This window comes from Microtus pennsylvanicus, chromosome 17, assembly GCF_037038515.1.
Source record: "Microtus pennsylvanicus isolate mMicPen1 chromosome 17, mMicPen1.hap1, whole genome shotgun sequence".
Lineage (NCBI taxonomy): Eukaryota > Metazoa > Chordata > Mammalia > Rodentia > Cricetidae > Microtus > Microtus pennsylvanicus.
In genome coordinates, this window is record NC_134595.1 from 3,247,501 (window position 1) to 3,264,546 (window position 17,046).

General features: G+C 41.3%; 1 protein-coding gene across 3 annotated transcripts in view; it reads left to right on the top strand.

Moving 5' to 3' along the window:
* Window positions 1-17,046, top strand: part of Pard3b (par-3 family cell polarity regulator beta) — a 1,014,383-nt gene that overhangs the window by 827,459 nt on the left and 169,878 nt on the right. For all 3 annotated transcript variants that reach the window (XR_012908166.1, XM_075951370.1, XM_075951371.1), the window contains exon 20: window positions 7,022-7,324. Coding sequence is in view for 2 of the 3 variants with exons in the window: in XM_075951370.1 (XP_075807485.1) it covers window positions 7,022-7,324 (303 nt within the window). In the remaining variant the exon portion in view is untranslated. The remainder of the gene's footprint in view (window positions 1-7,021; window positions 7,325-17,046) is intronic.

Below are 17,046 nucleotides of genomic sequence, written 5' to 3' on the forward strand. Positions count from 1 at the left end.
CTGCCTTCTGAGCAAGGTTATTGGGCGTTACAGGAGTGAATAAAATACTTCAATTAAATAAACAAGACAATCAGTTTGTTGATAAGTCACTTATGAAAGGGAACCCTGGTTGTCAGCCAGCTTCTCAACAGTCACACTGTTGTGCAAAGTGGAGCCACAAGTCTATGCTCAAGGAAAGACGACAAGCCAATAATTCAATCTGTCAAAAACAGCCTTTGGTACAGAAATCATAATTTTACCCACTTAAGAAATGCTGCCTCAACGCATTCTTCTTGAGGAAGACACACCATGGGTGTGAAGACTATGGACTTTTATTAAGTCTGATTATCTTTGTAGATTAAATGTCAAGTTGTTTGCTGTGTTGGTTTGAATGAGAATGGACCACATAGGTTCATATGTTTGAATACTTGGTCCCCAGTTGGTGGAACTGCTTAGAAAATATTAGCAGGTACGGCCCTGTTGGAGGAAGTATATCGCTGGGAGAGTGATTTGAGGTTTCAAAAGCCAGTACTATTTTCAGTTAGCTCTTTCTCTCTTCTCCTCCTCTTCTTCCTGTCTTCCCATCCTGTCTCCTGTCTTTCCTCCCTCCCCCCAAGTGTGTGTTTGTGTGTGTGTGTGTGTGTGTGTGTGTGTGTGTGTGCGCGCGCGCGCGTGCCCTGCTTCCCATGGACCAACCTCTGAAACTCTAAGCAAACCTCCAATAAACTCTTCCTTTGAATTTCCTTGGTCATGATGCCTCATCACAGCAATGAAAACTAACTGAGACATTTGCAAAGGTGGAGCCAAATGAGAATTACACAGAAATGTGCTTTAACAAGGTAAGCAAGGATCAGCTACAAGAATGGATGGGCAGCATGAAGCTAGTCATAACACAGAGCTATGTAGCTCGCTTCACCTGCTTCTTAAGTAGCAGGATTCTTAGTGTGGAGGAGAGGAGATACAGGTGTGATACGGCTGCAGCTGTCAGGGAGACTGCTGTTTAGGATTGAGAATGCTTAGGCCTCAGTGTGACAGAGCTGGACTGTGGTCTTCATGAGAGGAGCCCAGCGAAAGGTCCCGAAGTAAAATAGGGTCATGACCTCAGAAGGTCTTTATGAAGCCTCTCCAGCCTCCTGTTTCTTTATCCAGTCTCTCTGACACATACATTTCCTGCCACCATTGCCCAAGATGATGCACCCAAAAAAGCCCACCAACACCCATGCCATGCTGCTTAGACCCAAACCGGAGCTATTTAAGCCTCCTTTCTCTACTCACAGGAAATGAACTAACACGGACAGTTCCTGTATTACTTACAAATATTAGTGCTCTATAAGAGTGTGTAATCTGGGGCTTTGTTTTGTAAAATGTAAGTATCTTTGTTTCATTTTATAATAAAAGTTAAAAGTAAAAAAGAAGAATATTTAACTTTACCGACTTTTAAAGGTTGAACACATACATTAGATAAATCTTATGTGCGCATAACCTTTGCTGGATACATCTTCTTGTAGAGAGGAGGTATCCCAAACCAGTCAGTTTCTACATCATATTTATAGGCCAGAACTGAGTAAAGACTGTATGTCTTTGCCCATTCATGGGTGTCCCTTCCTCTAATTAAAGAACCTAACACCATTTCCACAATTTATATCAAGATGACAAGTTCCTTCCACACCCAGGCCACATGGCCATGCATGACGGACCATTACTGCTTTCTTTGCCACTGGATTGTAATCCCTTATACTTATGTCTCTCCTGTAGATGAACCAGGGACCAAGTATGGCTCTATTCTTCTTCCTAATACGCAGTGTAATTGCAGCAGATACTGAATGCATAAACAGCCAAAAATTTAGCAGAAAAGCTCACAAGACACACTGAAGAAGTTTGTAGTCCCATTAGGGGCAGAACGTCAAGAGTGAATCAATAAAAGGTGTTGGTTCTGCTTTGTTTTTATAGTCTTAGTCCAACATGTGGAAATGGGGGATGTCCTCCAGTCAGAACAAAGGGCATGCTAATGTATACACACAACACATGGAAGCAGACTGGTTTGTGTAATCCACCCACCCCACCTCTCCAAAAGGAAGCCATTTAGTGACCGTTGCGAGCAAACTTTACAAGGCTTATATAATACAAATGTGTTTGATGCCTACAAAATTGGGCCTGAAAAACGCTATTGCATTTGTTCCCATTTGTAATTTTCAACTTTTATTGAAATGAAACAAACACACAGAAATTTCCACAGAAGTCAATGGATTAAAGAACTTTATAGCGGTGTATTTCTGACAAATGCAGAGTTTCCTGAAGCTACCTGGTGGAGCGAAGACAAAGCAGTGAGGCCCCTGTGAGACTAGAACTGACCAACTCTGTCCTCTGTAAAGATTAAAGAGAGATCTTTTTCTAATGGAAGTTGAGTACTCTTAGTAGAAGGAGTTGAGCTGAAGGAGCAATAATTTGTCATAACCGAAACACTTACCTTAAATACATATAAAAATTCAAAAACGCGTAATATACAAAGGTTACATTAAGATGCGTTTCTAGAAGCAACCACATTATGATTTTTCCATATATCCTGCCAAGCGGTTCCATGCGGGAATGTCAGTGTGTAATTTACAAATATCACTTCTTCCTGTATGGTTATCTCCGCTGGCTTCTCACTTCCCTTTAGAAAAGGAATAACGTTAAGTTGGGATAGTGATCTCACCCTAGTGACACTCCTTTGGAAGGCCCTAAAACCTTCCAGGGGTGGATCTTTGCTGAGATAAATATTTCTGTGACGAATTAAATGTTTTTCATACCCTACAAATGTTTGAGATTTAAATTAGGATGTATGCTAAAACATCATTTTGAGTGACACAAGAAGAGTAATTTAAGGTTACCAGTCACTCCAATTATACGTGTTTTCCTGAGATAATTCCCTCCCCCACTTTGCTGTGTTACTGTCCTGGGAGTTTATTTTCTGTGATCTTGGATTTGTCAGTTGTCTGCTCCTCCATGAGCTTGCCCCGACTTTCCTTCACCTCTTCACCTTCCTTACTGCTTCTTTTTCTCCCTACTTTGTCTCCTTGAAGTTTCCTCATAGACAGGAGACTACTCTCAGGGCAGTCAGCTCTCCCAATCCATTAACCCCAATTTGAAGTTGGGTCCACACATAAGCATAGTTCTAGGCCCTTCCCTATCCTCAGACTCTCTTTTCCTTAGTAAAGTCACGCTGACTACGTTCCTGCAGACTTTCTTCCTTACTTCAGGGAAATATGTGTCTGGCTAAAACTATAAACATGTATCAGCGCTTGGCATCACCCCTATTTTAGTCTCAATTTCATTGTCAAGCATGGCGCTGTAGCCACTTTTCACTCCCTTAGGGATTCATTTTCTCCCCCACTGCTCGGCCATGTGATGTTTTGGGGAATCGTGAGCTAACCATGCTGTCACTCAGTCGTCTGCAATCCACTGGAGATCCCCAATCTGACTGAGAATGCAGTGGACATGCTCTTTTAGGAAACCGTTAGCGCAGCCTTCTGGGAAACAGATTGAAGTGTGTGCTGGCTACTTTTATGCCAACTTGACCAAAGCTAGAGTCATTATGGAAGAGGAAACCTAAATTAAGAAAATGCCCCGACAGGTGGCCTGTGGGTAGGCCTGTGCTCCATTTTCTTAAATGCTGTTTGATACGGAATGGTTCAGATCACTGTGGGCTAGTAATCCGGTAAATAAGAAAGCAAATGAACAAGCTATGAGGAGCTAGCCAGTAAACAACACTCCCCCCATGGCCTCTGCTTCAGTTCCTGCCTGCAGGTCCCTGCCTTGGCTTCCCTAGATGATGGACTGTAAGCTATACAATGGAATAAACAAAACAAAGTAAAACCAGTTTTCCCCGTATTGCTTTGGGTCATGGTGTTTGATCACAGCAGTAGAAACCCTAACTAATACAAGTGGGATATGGCATCTCTTTGAATAAATCAGACTGCCATAGTCCAATAAAACTTCCTGCGGTTGTAGAATTTGTCCACATCTTCATTGTCATTTTGGCAGCCACCGACTATATCTAGCTAATAATCACTTGAATGAATTTATAAGACTAAAAAAGTTTTATTTTATTTTAATTAATGCAAGTTTAAGTTTATAGGGCCACACACAGCAGATCTAGGCAATATAAAACATGAACACTACACACTATAGCCAAGGAAATGGAAATTAAAAGGGATAATCAAGAAATATAATGGGAAGAAGGTAACCTGCCTTCAACGAGGGAAAAAAGATGTTTCAGTCATTCAGAGTTAGTGTACTCAGGACAATGGGGAGTGAGTGGCACCATGAAATGAAAAGATTGCTAGGTGATTCTGAAATTTGAGGATGTTAACAGGTAGAGTTTCCAGTGGTCAGGAGACTCCCAAGGAGAAACAACTAGAAACAGAATTCTCAGACTGCACGGGGTGGAGGCTAGTCATAAGACATATGAACTGGTTTCCTTTGACACGGTCTTGAGAGAGCCCTCTCTGCTCTTATGTGCCCCCTTTCCAAGACTGCCTCGTCCTCCCCCACATGGAGAGACCCTGAAATACGGCATAATAATGATGGTGCAGAGAAATGACTGCCTCACCTCCTGGGTGATTAATATGGAATTAGTTCCTGCCAGCCTCAGTAGTGCAGGGGAGATTGAGGAAAAACTGGTTTTGTTTTAGCAAAGAAAAATACAAGATCCCATGTCATACATGGAGAACCTTTTCATCTATGAGTCTCTACATACTTAGGAAGCTTAACTAATTTGAAAACCTCAAAGAAAGAGAGACATGAAATAAGGAACTCAGATCCTGGTGTCCTATCTCTGCTATTTTAGAAAAATCAGGCTTGGCATTTTCGTATTCCATTAATCCACAAGTGTAGCCCATGCGGCGGCCAGGAGGTATTTATCTTTCTACTGATGATTTCTCTCAAGGCATCGCAGTTATGAGAGAGAGGGAACACACAGAATCACACCCTAGGACTTTCCTGGTGTCTTTTTACCTTCTTTACAATGGAAATCCATCCTTATCATTGTAGTACGGGAAGCATTCTCTGATAAACCAGCCTGCACCATTCCTTGGAAAATGGTAAATCTTTGTATAATGCTCACTTTAGGCTGAAACTCAAATTTCATTGGAGCAGACTGTCTTCTTTATAAAAAATTTTCCAAAACAAACATCCATGAATCTGGGACACACATGCATTGAAAGGGGACAGGAAAAGCACTTTAATGAGCACCCTACTGTGTAATCTTTTCATCTTAATTCAGAATTCCTTAGAGATACAAACTGCCTTATGAAAAAATACAAATCCTTCCAATTATTTATATGTCAGGTACGTTTTTAGCTTAGTCAAAACAGGTACGCAATATTGTATCCTGGCATTTCTTTTCATCTGTTGTGACCCTGAGGTAGGTGCTGCTTTTCTTTCCTGTGCTTCTTTCTAACTGTTTTATTTTGTTGCTTCTTTCTGTTGCCCAATTTCTTCTTCATTCTCCTGAGATTAAAAAAAAAAAACAAAAAAACTAAAATACAAATACTGTCCTCTCTCAAGAAAAAACAAAATACTTTGAAAGACCATGCCTTCTAACGATTTCGACAAAGAGTTTGATGTCTGGAAAATGAAAATAGCTGCTACATACAGAAACAACTGTATTTGTTTGAAGAGAAGTTGCTGGGGACTTCGGGATCTGTTTATACCTGGTCCAGGGCTTCTGTCTGTGTCTCCAGGCAAACATAGACCTTTCACCGCTAACCATAGCCTCTTACCATCTCTGAGTTATGTGTGGGTTTCAATTTTGTCCCCATCCTTTAGATGTTCAAGGCGGGATCACTTTACTCTCGCATCCCATATATCCTACATCTTCTTTTCTCAAGGGTGAAAGGTAAAAGGTCCTCCGAACACCATCCACATCCCGGGTGTCGAATAGGACACCTGAGTGAGCTTCCCATCTTAGTGCACTGGTCTAATGCCATCTGGATTCGTTCCTACCCTTCAGGTGGGTGTAGAACCTAAATACATGTTCTGCCCCATCCCCAGTCTCTACATACTGTCACTGGCTACCAGTAACTTTCTGAGCTAGCACTCAAAGCTTCAGGGCTATGGAGTTCTGCCAGTAATGAAGTTTAATTTACTTATATGTGCCAATTCATCTCTGTCACAAGCCTATTAATTTCTTCATTATTTTACTCTGTCCCTAGCCCTTGCACAATGAGGCACAGTGATCCCCATTTGTGTAACAAGGAAAAAAGGTGGAATCTCTTATAAATTACCTTCAATTCTGCTGCTTTTAGTGACCAGACAGTCCCTGTATTTCTTTTTCATATTTAAATCAATGTTTTCAAACTCTTCTTCAGAAGAATACACTGAAACTCTGGAGTGCTGAAGAGTGATGTCATAGCAAAAGTGTAGGATTCTGATGGGCTCTTTCCCACGCAGCCTTGTCCCAAGAAAGACTTTCACTGCACCTCTTCCAAGGCGGACGGTTGCCACAAGCACAGCTCCTTTATAGTGAGGGACTACTGTCAGCCCCTCATCAGTCACAGATGTCTCCATATACCTATAGCATCGCGCCCCTAGTCAGTCAGAGAGGTGTCAAGGTACCTAGAGCATTGCACTCCTCATCTGTCAGAGAAGTGTTAGGGTACCTATAGCATCGCACCCCTCATCAGTCAGAGATGTCTCAGGGTACCTATAGCATCACGTCCATTCATCAGTCGGAGATGTCTCAGGGTACCTATAGCACGGTGCCCCTCGTCATTTGAAGATGTCTCAGGGTACCTATAGCATCACGTCCATTCATCAGTCGGAGAGGTGTCAGGGTACCTATAGCATTGCTATCAAAGTGAAGACTGACAAATAAAGGTCATGGATTTAGAATTAATCCTCTTATGCTTTTGACATTTCTGCGTGGCGTAATCTTGAAGACACAGGAAGGTGACAGCTAAGGGGTTAGCAAGAGTTAACAGAGATCTGGGAGACTGTTTTGTTGTATTAGCATCTGAAAATCACATTCGCCTGTGCCACCTCTCTCTTCTCTATTTTTCAGGATTGGAGGCAAACACCAGGAGCTAAGGGAAAAGCAGGCAGGAGGTCTTGTCGATTATGCCGCTGGAGCCACTGGGCCAGTGCATGACATGGACGATGATGAAATGGACCCCAATTATGCCAGAGTGAACCACTTTCGGGAGCCTTGCACATCAGCAAACGTCTTTAGATCTCCGTCTCCCCCTCGAGCTGGACCACTGGCTTACCCTCGGGATGGACGTCCGCTGTCTCCAGACAGAGACCACTTAGAGGGTCTCTATGCCAAGGTCAACAAGCCATATCATCCTCCAGCCCTGGCTGACAGGTAATGCTATGAAAGATGGTTGCAGTTTTAACTCAGTAAGTCTCAAATCATCCCTACCGCTGAAGCAAATAAAAGCATATCCTTCAATCTATTAAAACTAAAATGACATGGTGCCCTAGACAAGTGTTCCACTTTGACCTACCATTATGGTATCAGTCATCAAAAATAAAGCAATAACTAGCTATAAGGTGGCATGAATGAATGGTAGCAGCAGTCATGGTACAGCAGGGAACAATCCTTGCAGGAGTACAGTGGCAGAGAACTAATGGTGAAGACGTTGAAGGCATTCTGTCTTTTGTCCTAAGAGCCCTATTGTCAGAAGATGGCATGAAACATGGAGGTGAGGAGTCAGACAAGGGAAAATGGCTTCCAAGCAGGCATAATTGGAGTGGGATTATAGATAGCTACCATAGTGCAGGAGACTTTGAAAAATAAGATTGGGATTTTCTAATCGAGGAAAACTAAACTGCCTGGCAGATGTGGAAAATGAGATAATCTTGGTCCTAGGAGTTTGATGAAGCAGCAAAAGATAGGATATGACCTGTAGATTTAGGAGCAAGGGAAAGGGGATATTGAGAACGTCTGTCTGGAGCAAGTAAGGAGCAAGATGATTCCAACTGCACCTCTTGCCCAAAGAAGAATGTCCTGACAGGGAAAGGATGTCCTAAAAGAGCTTCGGTCTGTATGCATCGTCATGTGACCTTGGAGTCCCTCAGACTAGGAATGAGTTGATAGAACTTGCTCTAATTTGACTGCTGCTGTTTGAAATCTGTAGGGAGAAAAGGAAGAGGATGGTGCAAGAAGCGCTCATGCTAGAGGAAAGAAAAAGACTCATTTTCCAGGTCCCCTAGGGTTCCGACGACCACCGGGACCCTAGCAGTAGCCAGCTTTTGTGTGGTAGCATGATATATCGCGTATGTTTACCGTTTACACATTTCCCCAGCTGGGTGATATTATGCACTTTCAATTAGGTTGGAGAGAGGAAGGGAAATCATGGCATTTTATGCAGACTGTAAAGTGTAGCTTCACAAGACTGATTACCTTTCAGAACCTTTCCAATAACCAAGTGGGAAGCGAGGAGCAATTTTTAATCCTTACTGTCAAGCTTCCAGGTTGATGATATTAAAGAAAGATGGTCAAGTTTTGCGTTAAGACAAAATGAAAATATAAATTCCTATGACTGTGTGATGCGGCCATCATAAGCAAATTGCTAATTCCAAGGATTGATTAAGAGTTGGCCTTTTTCTCTCCAGTCTTCTCATAGGGTTGAATTTTATCATGTAAATAATAATGCTATTCTAGAGTCTATTCTAGGCTAAAGCATAGTCAATCTTCCTTTCCCCCAGTCAGAAGGGCTTCGTAGCAATCCTCTTTGCATATATACGATAGAACAGCAACACATGAAGACTGTATTCCCTAGACCTTCCCAAGCTGCTGTGCTCCAGTGCTGGTTCCATGGGAATAAATGTGGGACATTGTAAAATAAGAGATTATACCAAACCCACAAGCAGAATTAACCCCCAGAAATATATTTCTCTTTTAGTGTAGTCTTTTTTCAATGATGTGTCAATGTGCATTGTTGACATCCGAGAATACTATACAACCAGAACGTATCATACCCAGAGTATTTGTCACTAAAGTTTATTTTATCCATATTTTGCTAAGACTCTGTATTGTTCAGATTCCTTTATCTGTGACAAAAATCCACGAGACAAACAACCCCAAAGCAGAACTCTTTGTATGTATGCGGTTTTCTAGGTCTCAGTATGTGCCATGGCCACTCAGCCAAGCTGTTCCTGGGCTCCACATCATGATGTGAGAAATGTTTGGGGGCAAAGCTACTCTTCTAGTGATAGCAGGAAGCAGAGAGGACCAGGCCCTTCAAAGTCCTGCCCTTCATGGTTGTTAATATCGGCTGTGATCTAGGCAGGGTCTAGAATCTGGACGTATCTGTGAGGGAGTCTCTATATTAGGCTAACTGAGGTAAAGACCCATGCAAGAGTAGGCATCAGCAAGTATTTCAAGAGAAAGAATTCCATACTAAATCAAAAGGGAGGGGCAAGCTGAACAATAGGGTTTTATCTGGCTTCCTGATAACGTGATCAACTGCTTTGGTTTCTGTTCTCATAATTTCTCCATCATGGTAGGCTGACTGCCCCCTCAAAATGTTAACTAGAACAAACTTTCCCCCACTGAAGTTGCTTCTTCCAAGATATTCGCTCACAGTGAGGGGAAGAATAACAAATGTTCCCCCAGACCCTTACTTCCTCAAACCTGGCTCCACTTCTGAGTATCTATGACCTTATCAGCAGATCAACCCACTGACAAAGTTGCCATCTCTCTGTGACCTCAGCCATAAACACTTTTGCACTGGCACTGAACCTTCAATACTGAATCCATAGGGGACATTTTTAGTTCTAAACTATAACACACATGTGGATACGCTGTTGCCCATGTGGTAGACCAGGAAAGAAAACTCATTGCATAATGTTAAAGACAGCAACTATAAAACACTGCCAGAAAATGTTTTCTTTACTGCCAAGCCCAGGTTCTGTATGAGTAGCGGAGTCTTCACTTTGGCTCTGGCCTCTTTGTGTCAATGAGTGCTCCAAATCCGCCTTCTACAGAGCCTTAGGTAGCTGTTAAACTTTTGGATAGCAGATCAAAAAGTAACTCTTTTTACCCAGACTTGTCTTGATTCTGCTCTTATTTTTAATTGTATTTAAACTCTGCTCTGTTCCTTTCTCTTGAAGTCTTAAAGCAAGCAATTTTCCCTTGATGCATAGCAAGCACTGCATAATGGTAGTTATTATCATCATGATTACTATTATGACCACTCATACTGTCTGATAGCAATGAAATTCTGGGCCTACGTACATATAAGACAGTTGTCCGAGCAATGTCTCCAAGCAGATACCTTATTTTCTGAGTTCTAAACCCACCTTATTTTAAAGTAAAGGATATATCACTTTCTGACCCATCTGTTCAATCATTCTCATTCAATAAGTGTTCATTTGTCATTTACTATGTCCTAGGTACTGTAGAAAATTCCAGGGAAGATGGGAAGATGGTCCTGACATATCAATGAGGACTAGAGGAGGACCTCTTATATACAGTAGAAATCCAGTGGAAATGGAGAGTTGTAATAGCCTGTAGTTAAAAATGAAAGCTTTTCTTTTTTGTTTGGCTTATATGCAAAAGGCATCCTAAAGCAAGTGATGGCAGAGCTGGCTTTGAGGGGAGATCCTTAACCATCAACAATAAGATAACTGCTTTCCATTACAAAGTAGTCAAATGTGAACAAGGATCAAGTTGCATTTAAGGAAGTCCAGAAACACCCAGGGCACGGCTTGTAGGGAAGAAGGAAAGTGAAGGGAACGAGTCCGCACAGCACATTGAAGTCACGTGTCCATCAATAGGTCACAGGTTGATAGTTCTTGGTTGATAGTAGCTGCTTAGAAGTCTGTAGGTAGAGCATCTCACAGCTGTCTAACTCGGACTCCAGAAATCTGGATAGCAGTGTACAGTGGCGACTGATGTGTGTCCCCATCCTGTTACCACTGTCATAACTGTGTCCACTGAGGTCAAAAGAATGAAACCTACAAAGAGAATGTGGCCATTGGTTAACTTAGAGAGGGCAGTGTCAGAAGCTTAGTAGGAGGCCAGGAAACTTGCAGTGAGACTTGATGAGGAGGTGAGGATGGAGCGTGACCCCAACAGTAATGAGAAAGCAGAGTGGTGGACAGGAAAGGGTATCTCTGAAGTCACGTCTAACACGGTGCTTCAAAGAGAGCTAACAAAGTCACCTCGTGGTAATGCTGCAGAAAACGGGGCTCAGGGAATGGGAGTAACTGGCCCATGATTAGGACTTAATTCTTCACTGCTCTGTGTTCTTTTCCCTCACCCACCCTGTCACTCAGGCACACCTTCTCCCTTCCTAGTGCAGAGTGCAGATAAAGTGGTTCAGTTTCGGGTTCTTAACATGTTAAAGGTCCGTTAAACCGTGACTTCTGGAATGGGACTGATCTCTGTCTGGTTCTCTTCTGGATTACAACTGCGTGGACTTGAGTAAGATGACTTTCCCAAGATGCCATCTGGTTCTCTTCTGGATTACAACTGCGTGGGCTTCAGTAAGATGACTTTCCCAAGATGCCATGCCTCATCCTCCTGCAAGCAACGCAACAAACACCTGTGGAGCATGTATCAAGTTCCAGGACTGACCATCCGAGATTGAGGGAAAATGGTACATCCCCCTTGCAGAGGGTTGCTGTACACTAAAAGATAGGTAGATCTTAACAAAGACAGTGGTCAGCACATGGTAGTTGCCATAGCTGGGCTGTTAGACTAGTAAATGGGAACAAGCAAGGGAAAATCAAAGTGACAGGAAGTGTGGTATGGGAGAACAGAGCTTCTTCAGCTCCACGCACAGCTCTCTGACACCCAAGATTTTAATGCTACCCCTAAGCATATAAGTAATAAAATACATATACAAGTTAAACACTTACTGATAATATATTATAAATACGTTTATTTTAAGATGGTTTTTATGTATAATTTTACCCGGCATTAAAAATGAAAGCAGATTTGCATACTAATGAGATGCATGCTCATTTATTTTACATAAAAAATTCAATCATGGCTGAATATTTGATGCTATAGGACATAAACCATCTTCAGCGTTTTTCAGAATTGATCAATACTTTGATTTTATAATTGCCAATGCTAAGAACACCACTTCACATAAATAGAACAAAATGACAGAAGTTGTGCTTAGGGCCCCTGTTGGAAATTCTATCCTCATCATAGGCCAGAATTCATATAATGATTGTTCTCTGTGAAATCCAAGCCAGCAACTCTAACATCAATCTTTCAAATCAAACATTCTAACAAAATACAGTTGAAAGACACATGAAATTGATATTTACTTGCTGAGAACTGGTGGTAGGAAAACATTAAAAGTCTGAGTTTTCCAGGTAGAGTAAAAATACTGTAGCCCTTAACATACAGCCGTCTGAAATCCGAGCCAAGATATAGTGTTCAAAACTGTTTATGTTGCATGTTCAGGGCCAAGGCTGCAGTGAAGGTGAGGAACACGGCATGGGTGAGTGCTGCCAAAAACACCGTGAATTGATTATGTGGTAATCATGTATCCAGAGACCTTTTACTGTTGCCAAAATTTTGCAACCTTTATATCCAGTTATGACCTTTTATGGGGTTATGACTCACAGGGTAAGATACTATATATTAGTGGAAACAGAAAGAAAAGACTCAACGGCAAGAGATAAAATAGAAAGGTCCAAGAGCTGAGCAAAAAAGAGGTGGGGTGACTGACCCTTGGTCATTGTGAGTGAGATTCTGGGACATCTGTGGGAGAAAGAAGGCTGAGGGTTTATACATGGGGTACAATCCTAGAATCCCGCAAGCTGATCAATAAAAGAACATTCTCACCTTTCTATCAGATGGAGGCTTGATGCCATAATGCCTTACACGATGAGATGGCTAAAAAAAATTACTTTTTTATTAAGTTTTCATCTCTATAAAAATGTATCTGTTAGCCGGGCGATGGTGACGCACACCTTTAATCCCAGCACTCTGGAGGCAGAGGCAGGCGGATCTCTGTTAGTTCGAGACCAGCCTGGTCTACAGAGCTAGTTCCAGGACAGGCTCCAAAGCCACAGAGAAACCCTGTCTCAAAAAAGCAAAAAAAAAAAAATGTATCGTTAATATATCTGTGCTCAAAACTGACCTGAACAAGGGTACAGAAGGCATGACAAGTGCCCTCGGGTCACTGGGCAATCATTCTTCAATATAAACTCCTCCAGCTATTTAGTCCTGTCTCATAATCCATACCTGTAGCCCTCTTGGTGGTTGGTTCCCTGGATACACTCAGTTCTATTGAGTTTATGATCACTGTGTTAATCATGGTGCACACAACTGGACGCCATCTTTCAGAGGCATCCGAAGTCAAAGGATTTTGTCTTTCTTGGCCCTCATCTTTTATATCTATTGACGTGACCTGAACTTGCACATCAGCTCCAGTTTCTAGCTTATGTTATACTTTTTCTAAAATGTCTGTGCTTTTTCATTTGCATTATTGTTTTAGTTTATTTGATAATATTATAATAAACCATGACCAAAACTGAGGAAAGAGTTTATTTGAGCTTGCATCTAAAAGGGAAGTCAGGGCAGGAACTTGAAACTAGGAACTGAAACAGAGGCCATGGAGGAATGCTGCTGACTGGCTTCCTCAGTCTGCTTTCTTACACTACCCAGGGCCACCTGCCCAGGGATGGGACCTGCCCGCCGTGGGCTGGACTCGTCCACATCAATCATTAGTAAAGACAGTATACCCCCACAGGCTTGTCAGCAGGCCAATATTATGGAAGCATTTCCTCAGTTAAAATTCCCTCTCCCCATCTGACTCTAGCTAGTGTCCAGTTGACAAAACTCTCTTCAGGACAATTGTCAAGCTATGTATTATTGAATCTTATATATGTAGAATAAATTTTTATTGGAGGATTTTTTTTATCTAAACTAAAAATATACCTGTTAGGATTAAAGCCAGGCATGGTTGTCATACACCCCCAATCCTAACAGGTTCAAGATGAAGCAGGAGAATCATTTGTTTGAGCCTAGAGTGGGCTACATAGTGACACCCTATCTTCCAGCTGCCCTTCCCCCCAAAAATGTATTTGTTAGTTTTAGCTCATTATTATCATCCATAAAGATATTCTATTTGTTCAAAGTATTAGCTATGCTTCATAGGTTAGTTTTGTCACTCTCATATTTAATCATTGAGACTCATCTATGTCATTGATAAGATCATTGATCAGTATCAAGTATAATCTTTGCAATTCATTACTTGAAACCTCCATTAATCAGCTCTCTGTGGGATCTTCACTTAGCTATACAGTTGACTGTATATAGTTTACACTTTTCATTTCAACCGGAAATGCTGTAAAACGTCTGACTTACTTCGATATGTGCCATGCTTGGAATAGTTACCATCTCTTAACCTAGGCACGAAAGGAAACTACATGTTCTTAGTGAATCCAAAAGTAAGTATTTTCTATGACAGATGATCCAAATAATGATTACATTTAGACATAATTATAAGATTTTATGTGGTTCAGTAGTACTGGAACCTTCGTATTTGCTTACTCAGTGTTTATTGATTAATGTTTGATAACTGTGAAATTAAAGTGGTCAATAGCAGAGAACACCCTAGTCATCAGGTAAGTGTCCGCATTCTCCAGCATGTATGTGCAAGTGCTTTGTAGAAACCTTTAGTGAGCGTCTGTTACATTGCAGAGCTCATACAAAGGAGTTTAGCAGTCCTGCCCCTCAAGAAACCCAATCTAGTGGCTGAGTCTGTCTCATAAACAGACTAAAAAAGGATCATGGTATGGTGTTAAGAGTTATAAACAGAATCCACTATTTAAAAAAAAAACCTTTAAATTGTAAGCACATTTTATTTTGGAAAAACCTGAAACTTTGGCACTTTCCAGTAACATTGGTTAAAATGATCAATTTTTCAAAAACTTAAGTTTGAGAACTGTAAAATCAAGTGAAGGGTGTACCCTAAATCCACTGGGCTGTCTGTGACTGCAGTGGAATAAGCCCATAGCCTGTCTCAATAAACATCAGCTATGCCTCTCAGGAAAGCTTCTAGCCAGTAACACTGGACCATAGAACACAGTAGGCTGTATATTGAGGGCAGTGAATTTACGTATAACTGCTTATGAAGGTTATTATTGTATCTTGCTGTTGCCCCTTGAAGTCATGCATTTTAGACCCCAATAGATTCCATCTGTTCCATGGTCACATGGTTAAAAGCTAATCCTACCTCCAACTCTAACTCTTGCTGGAATGTTACAATTATGAAAAACAAAAAGGTAGAAACAGAAAAGTGAGAGAATAATATACAAAACAACTGAGAAACATCTCAGATTCTGTGAGATTTGTCATATCATTTGCATAAATGAATAATGTAGTTGTTAAACAGTGGGATACTTAGGTGATTATCTTATTCAATCCGTAGCTTATTAGATATTCCTAAGCTAGTCATCAGAGTGAAGGTTATCTTCCTTCCATGTCACTTGAATGTCCAATAGCCACATGTTGAGCCAGCCCAGTTTTCATGGCCCTGGAAGAGCTGTCAATGACAGAATGTGTGAAATCACATCTCTTGGCTATAAAACTAGAAAACCCAATGCATATATCTGTGTTTTCCATTCATGTGGCCCTGGCCTCTTCAAGTGACCTCTACCCATCTTCTTCCTTGTCTTCAGTCTGGGGAGGACCTGAAGCTGTGGGTGGGGCTTCCTGTGAGTAGGTTTCATCTTGTATTGTATTATACTTCTAAGATAATCTTGTGTCTATTATCCAGCAAAAAAAAAAAAAAAAGGTTATTTGAAAGGGTTGAATAATCAGTGAAATAATCCAAGGAAGTCGGTTCCTTTGTAAAAAAAAAAAAAATAGCCAGGAGTCTCCAGTAACTTCACATTGGCAGAAATTAAATGGTCACTTCTATACACAAGAGAATGTGAAAGATAATGTTTCATCTTTTCAGTCAATGAAGTCAGAAGACAAAGGAGTTCCAAGTGGCTGTTATAGATCACTGCTTGGAATCCATCACAATCAGGTCAACTCCAGATGACTTATTTCTTCTCCCCTTTCTCTCCCCTTTAATAATGCAAGTTTTAGATGAGCAGTACACAGCACTGGGGTTAAGTGTATTCCTTTTAGCTTCACATGGGAGGTTTTCCTTATCGGTACCGTGTAGTCCTCTCTAATTCAGGCAGAACTATTTCTGTCTGAGAAACTTTGACTGTAACTTAACTGAAGTACTTGGGTAGCTGTCTTCTCAGTTTTGGCAATCACTGAAAATTTTGTTTTGGGAAATTCTCCAAGAAGAGGAAAGATGGATTTGAAAGGTATCAGCAGGCTCGGCAGCCAGGTGGGAACAGCTGGGAGGGGACAATCATGTGCTCCCGGGGCAATGTAAGATAATTGATATCTCTGTCACAACAGTGTGTTAATTGCAGAGAAGCAGCATTTCACTAAGCCGTGCTCTGTCACAGACAGCTCGCAGGAGACTGATGTTTGTTCCCAGTCGCCTCCCTAGAGATTTTCCCAGTTAATTTTATTTCAGTTTCAGAGTATTTTAGATCTTCCTTCTGACTCATACCTTTATGAAACCCGTGTGTGGGATCTGAACAGTGAATACAATAATTTCTTAGAGATATAGGGGTTTTTTTGCCTACAAGCAGAGCCAAAGCCATCTCATTTCACTTCAAGAATCCCAGTGATAAATTCTTTTTCTATGGAGATTTAACTCATCAGTTGAATGAAGCAATCAGACTTTCCCCCTCAGAACATAATGCCATTCATGTTTAAGTGACTTTTAGATAATAATGAGAAATCTCTTAATGAAAGAATCGCTACGACTTAGGTAAGTGCTAAGAGTAACGGATATATCATTAACTCTACTTTCCCTTACCCCTTCTCTTTTTAACTTGAGTTCTCATTAATTTTCCTATGTTCTGAGAGCCCCACTTTTGGGCTGATGCTACTAATACCAGACAGACTAAATTATCTGTTTTCAGGAGTGAAAGATGTAACTAGTCTTCTAAGGAGGAGGGTTGATACATAATGACTGTCCATTCCTAAGGCCACCTCCCCTCCTAACCCCAGATAAATAAGCATACTCTACCCTGATT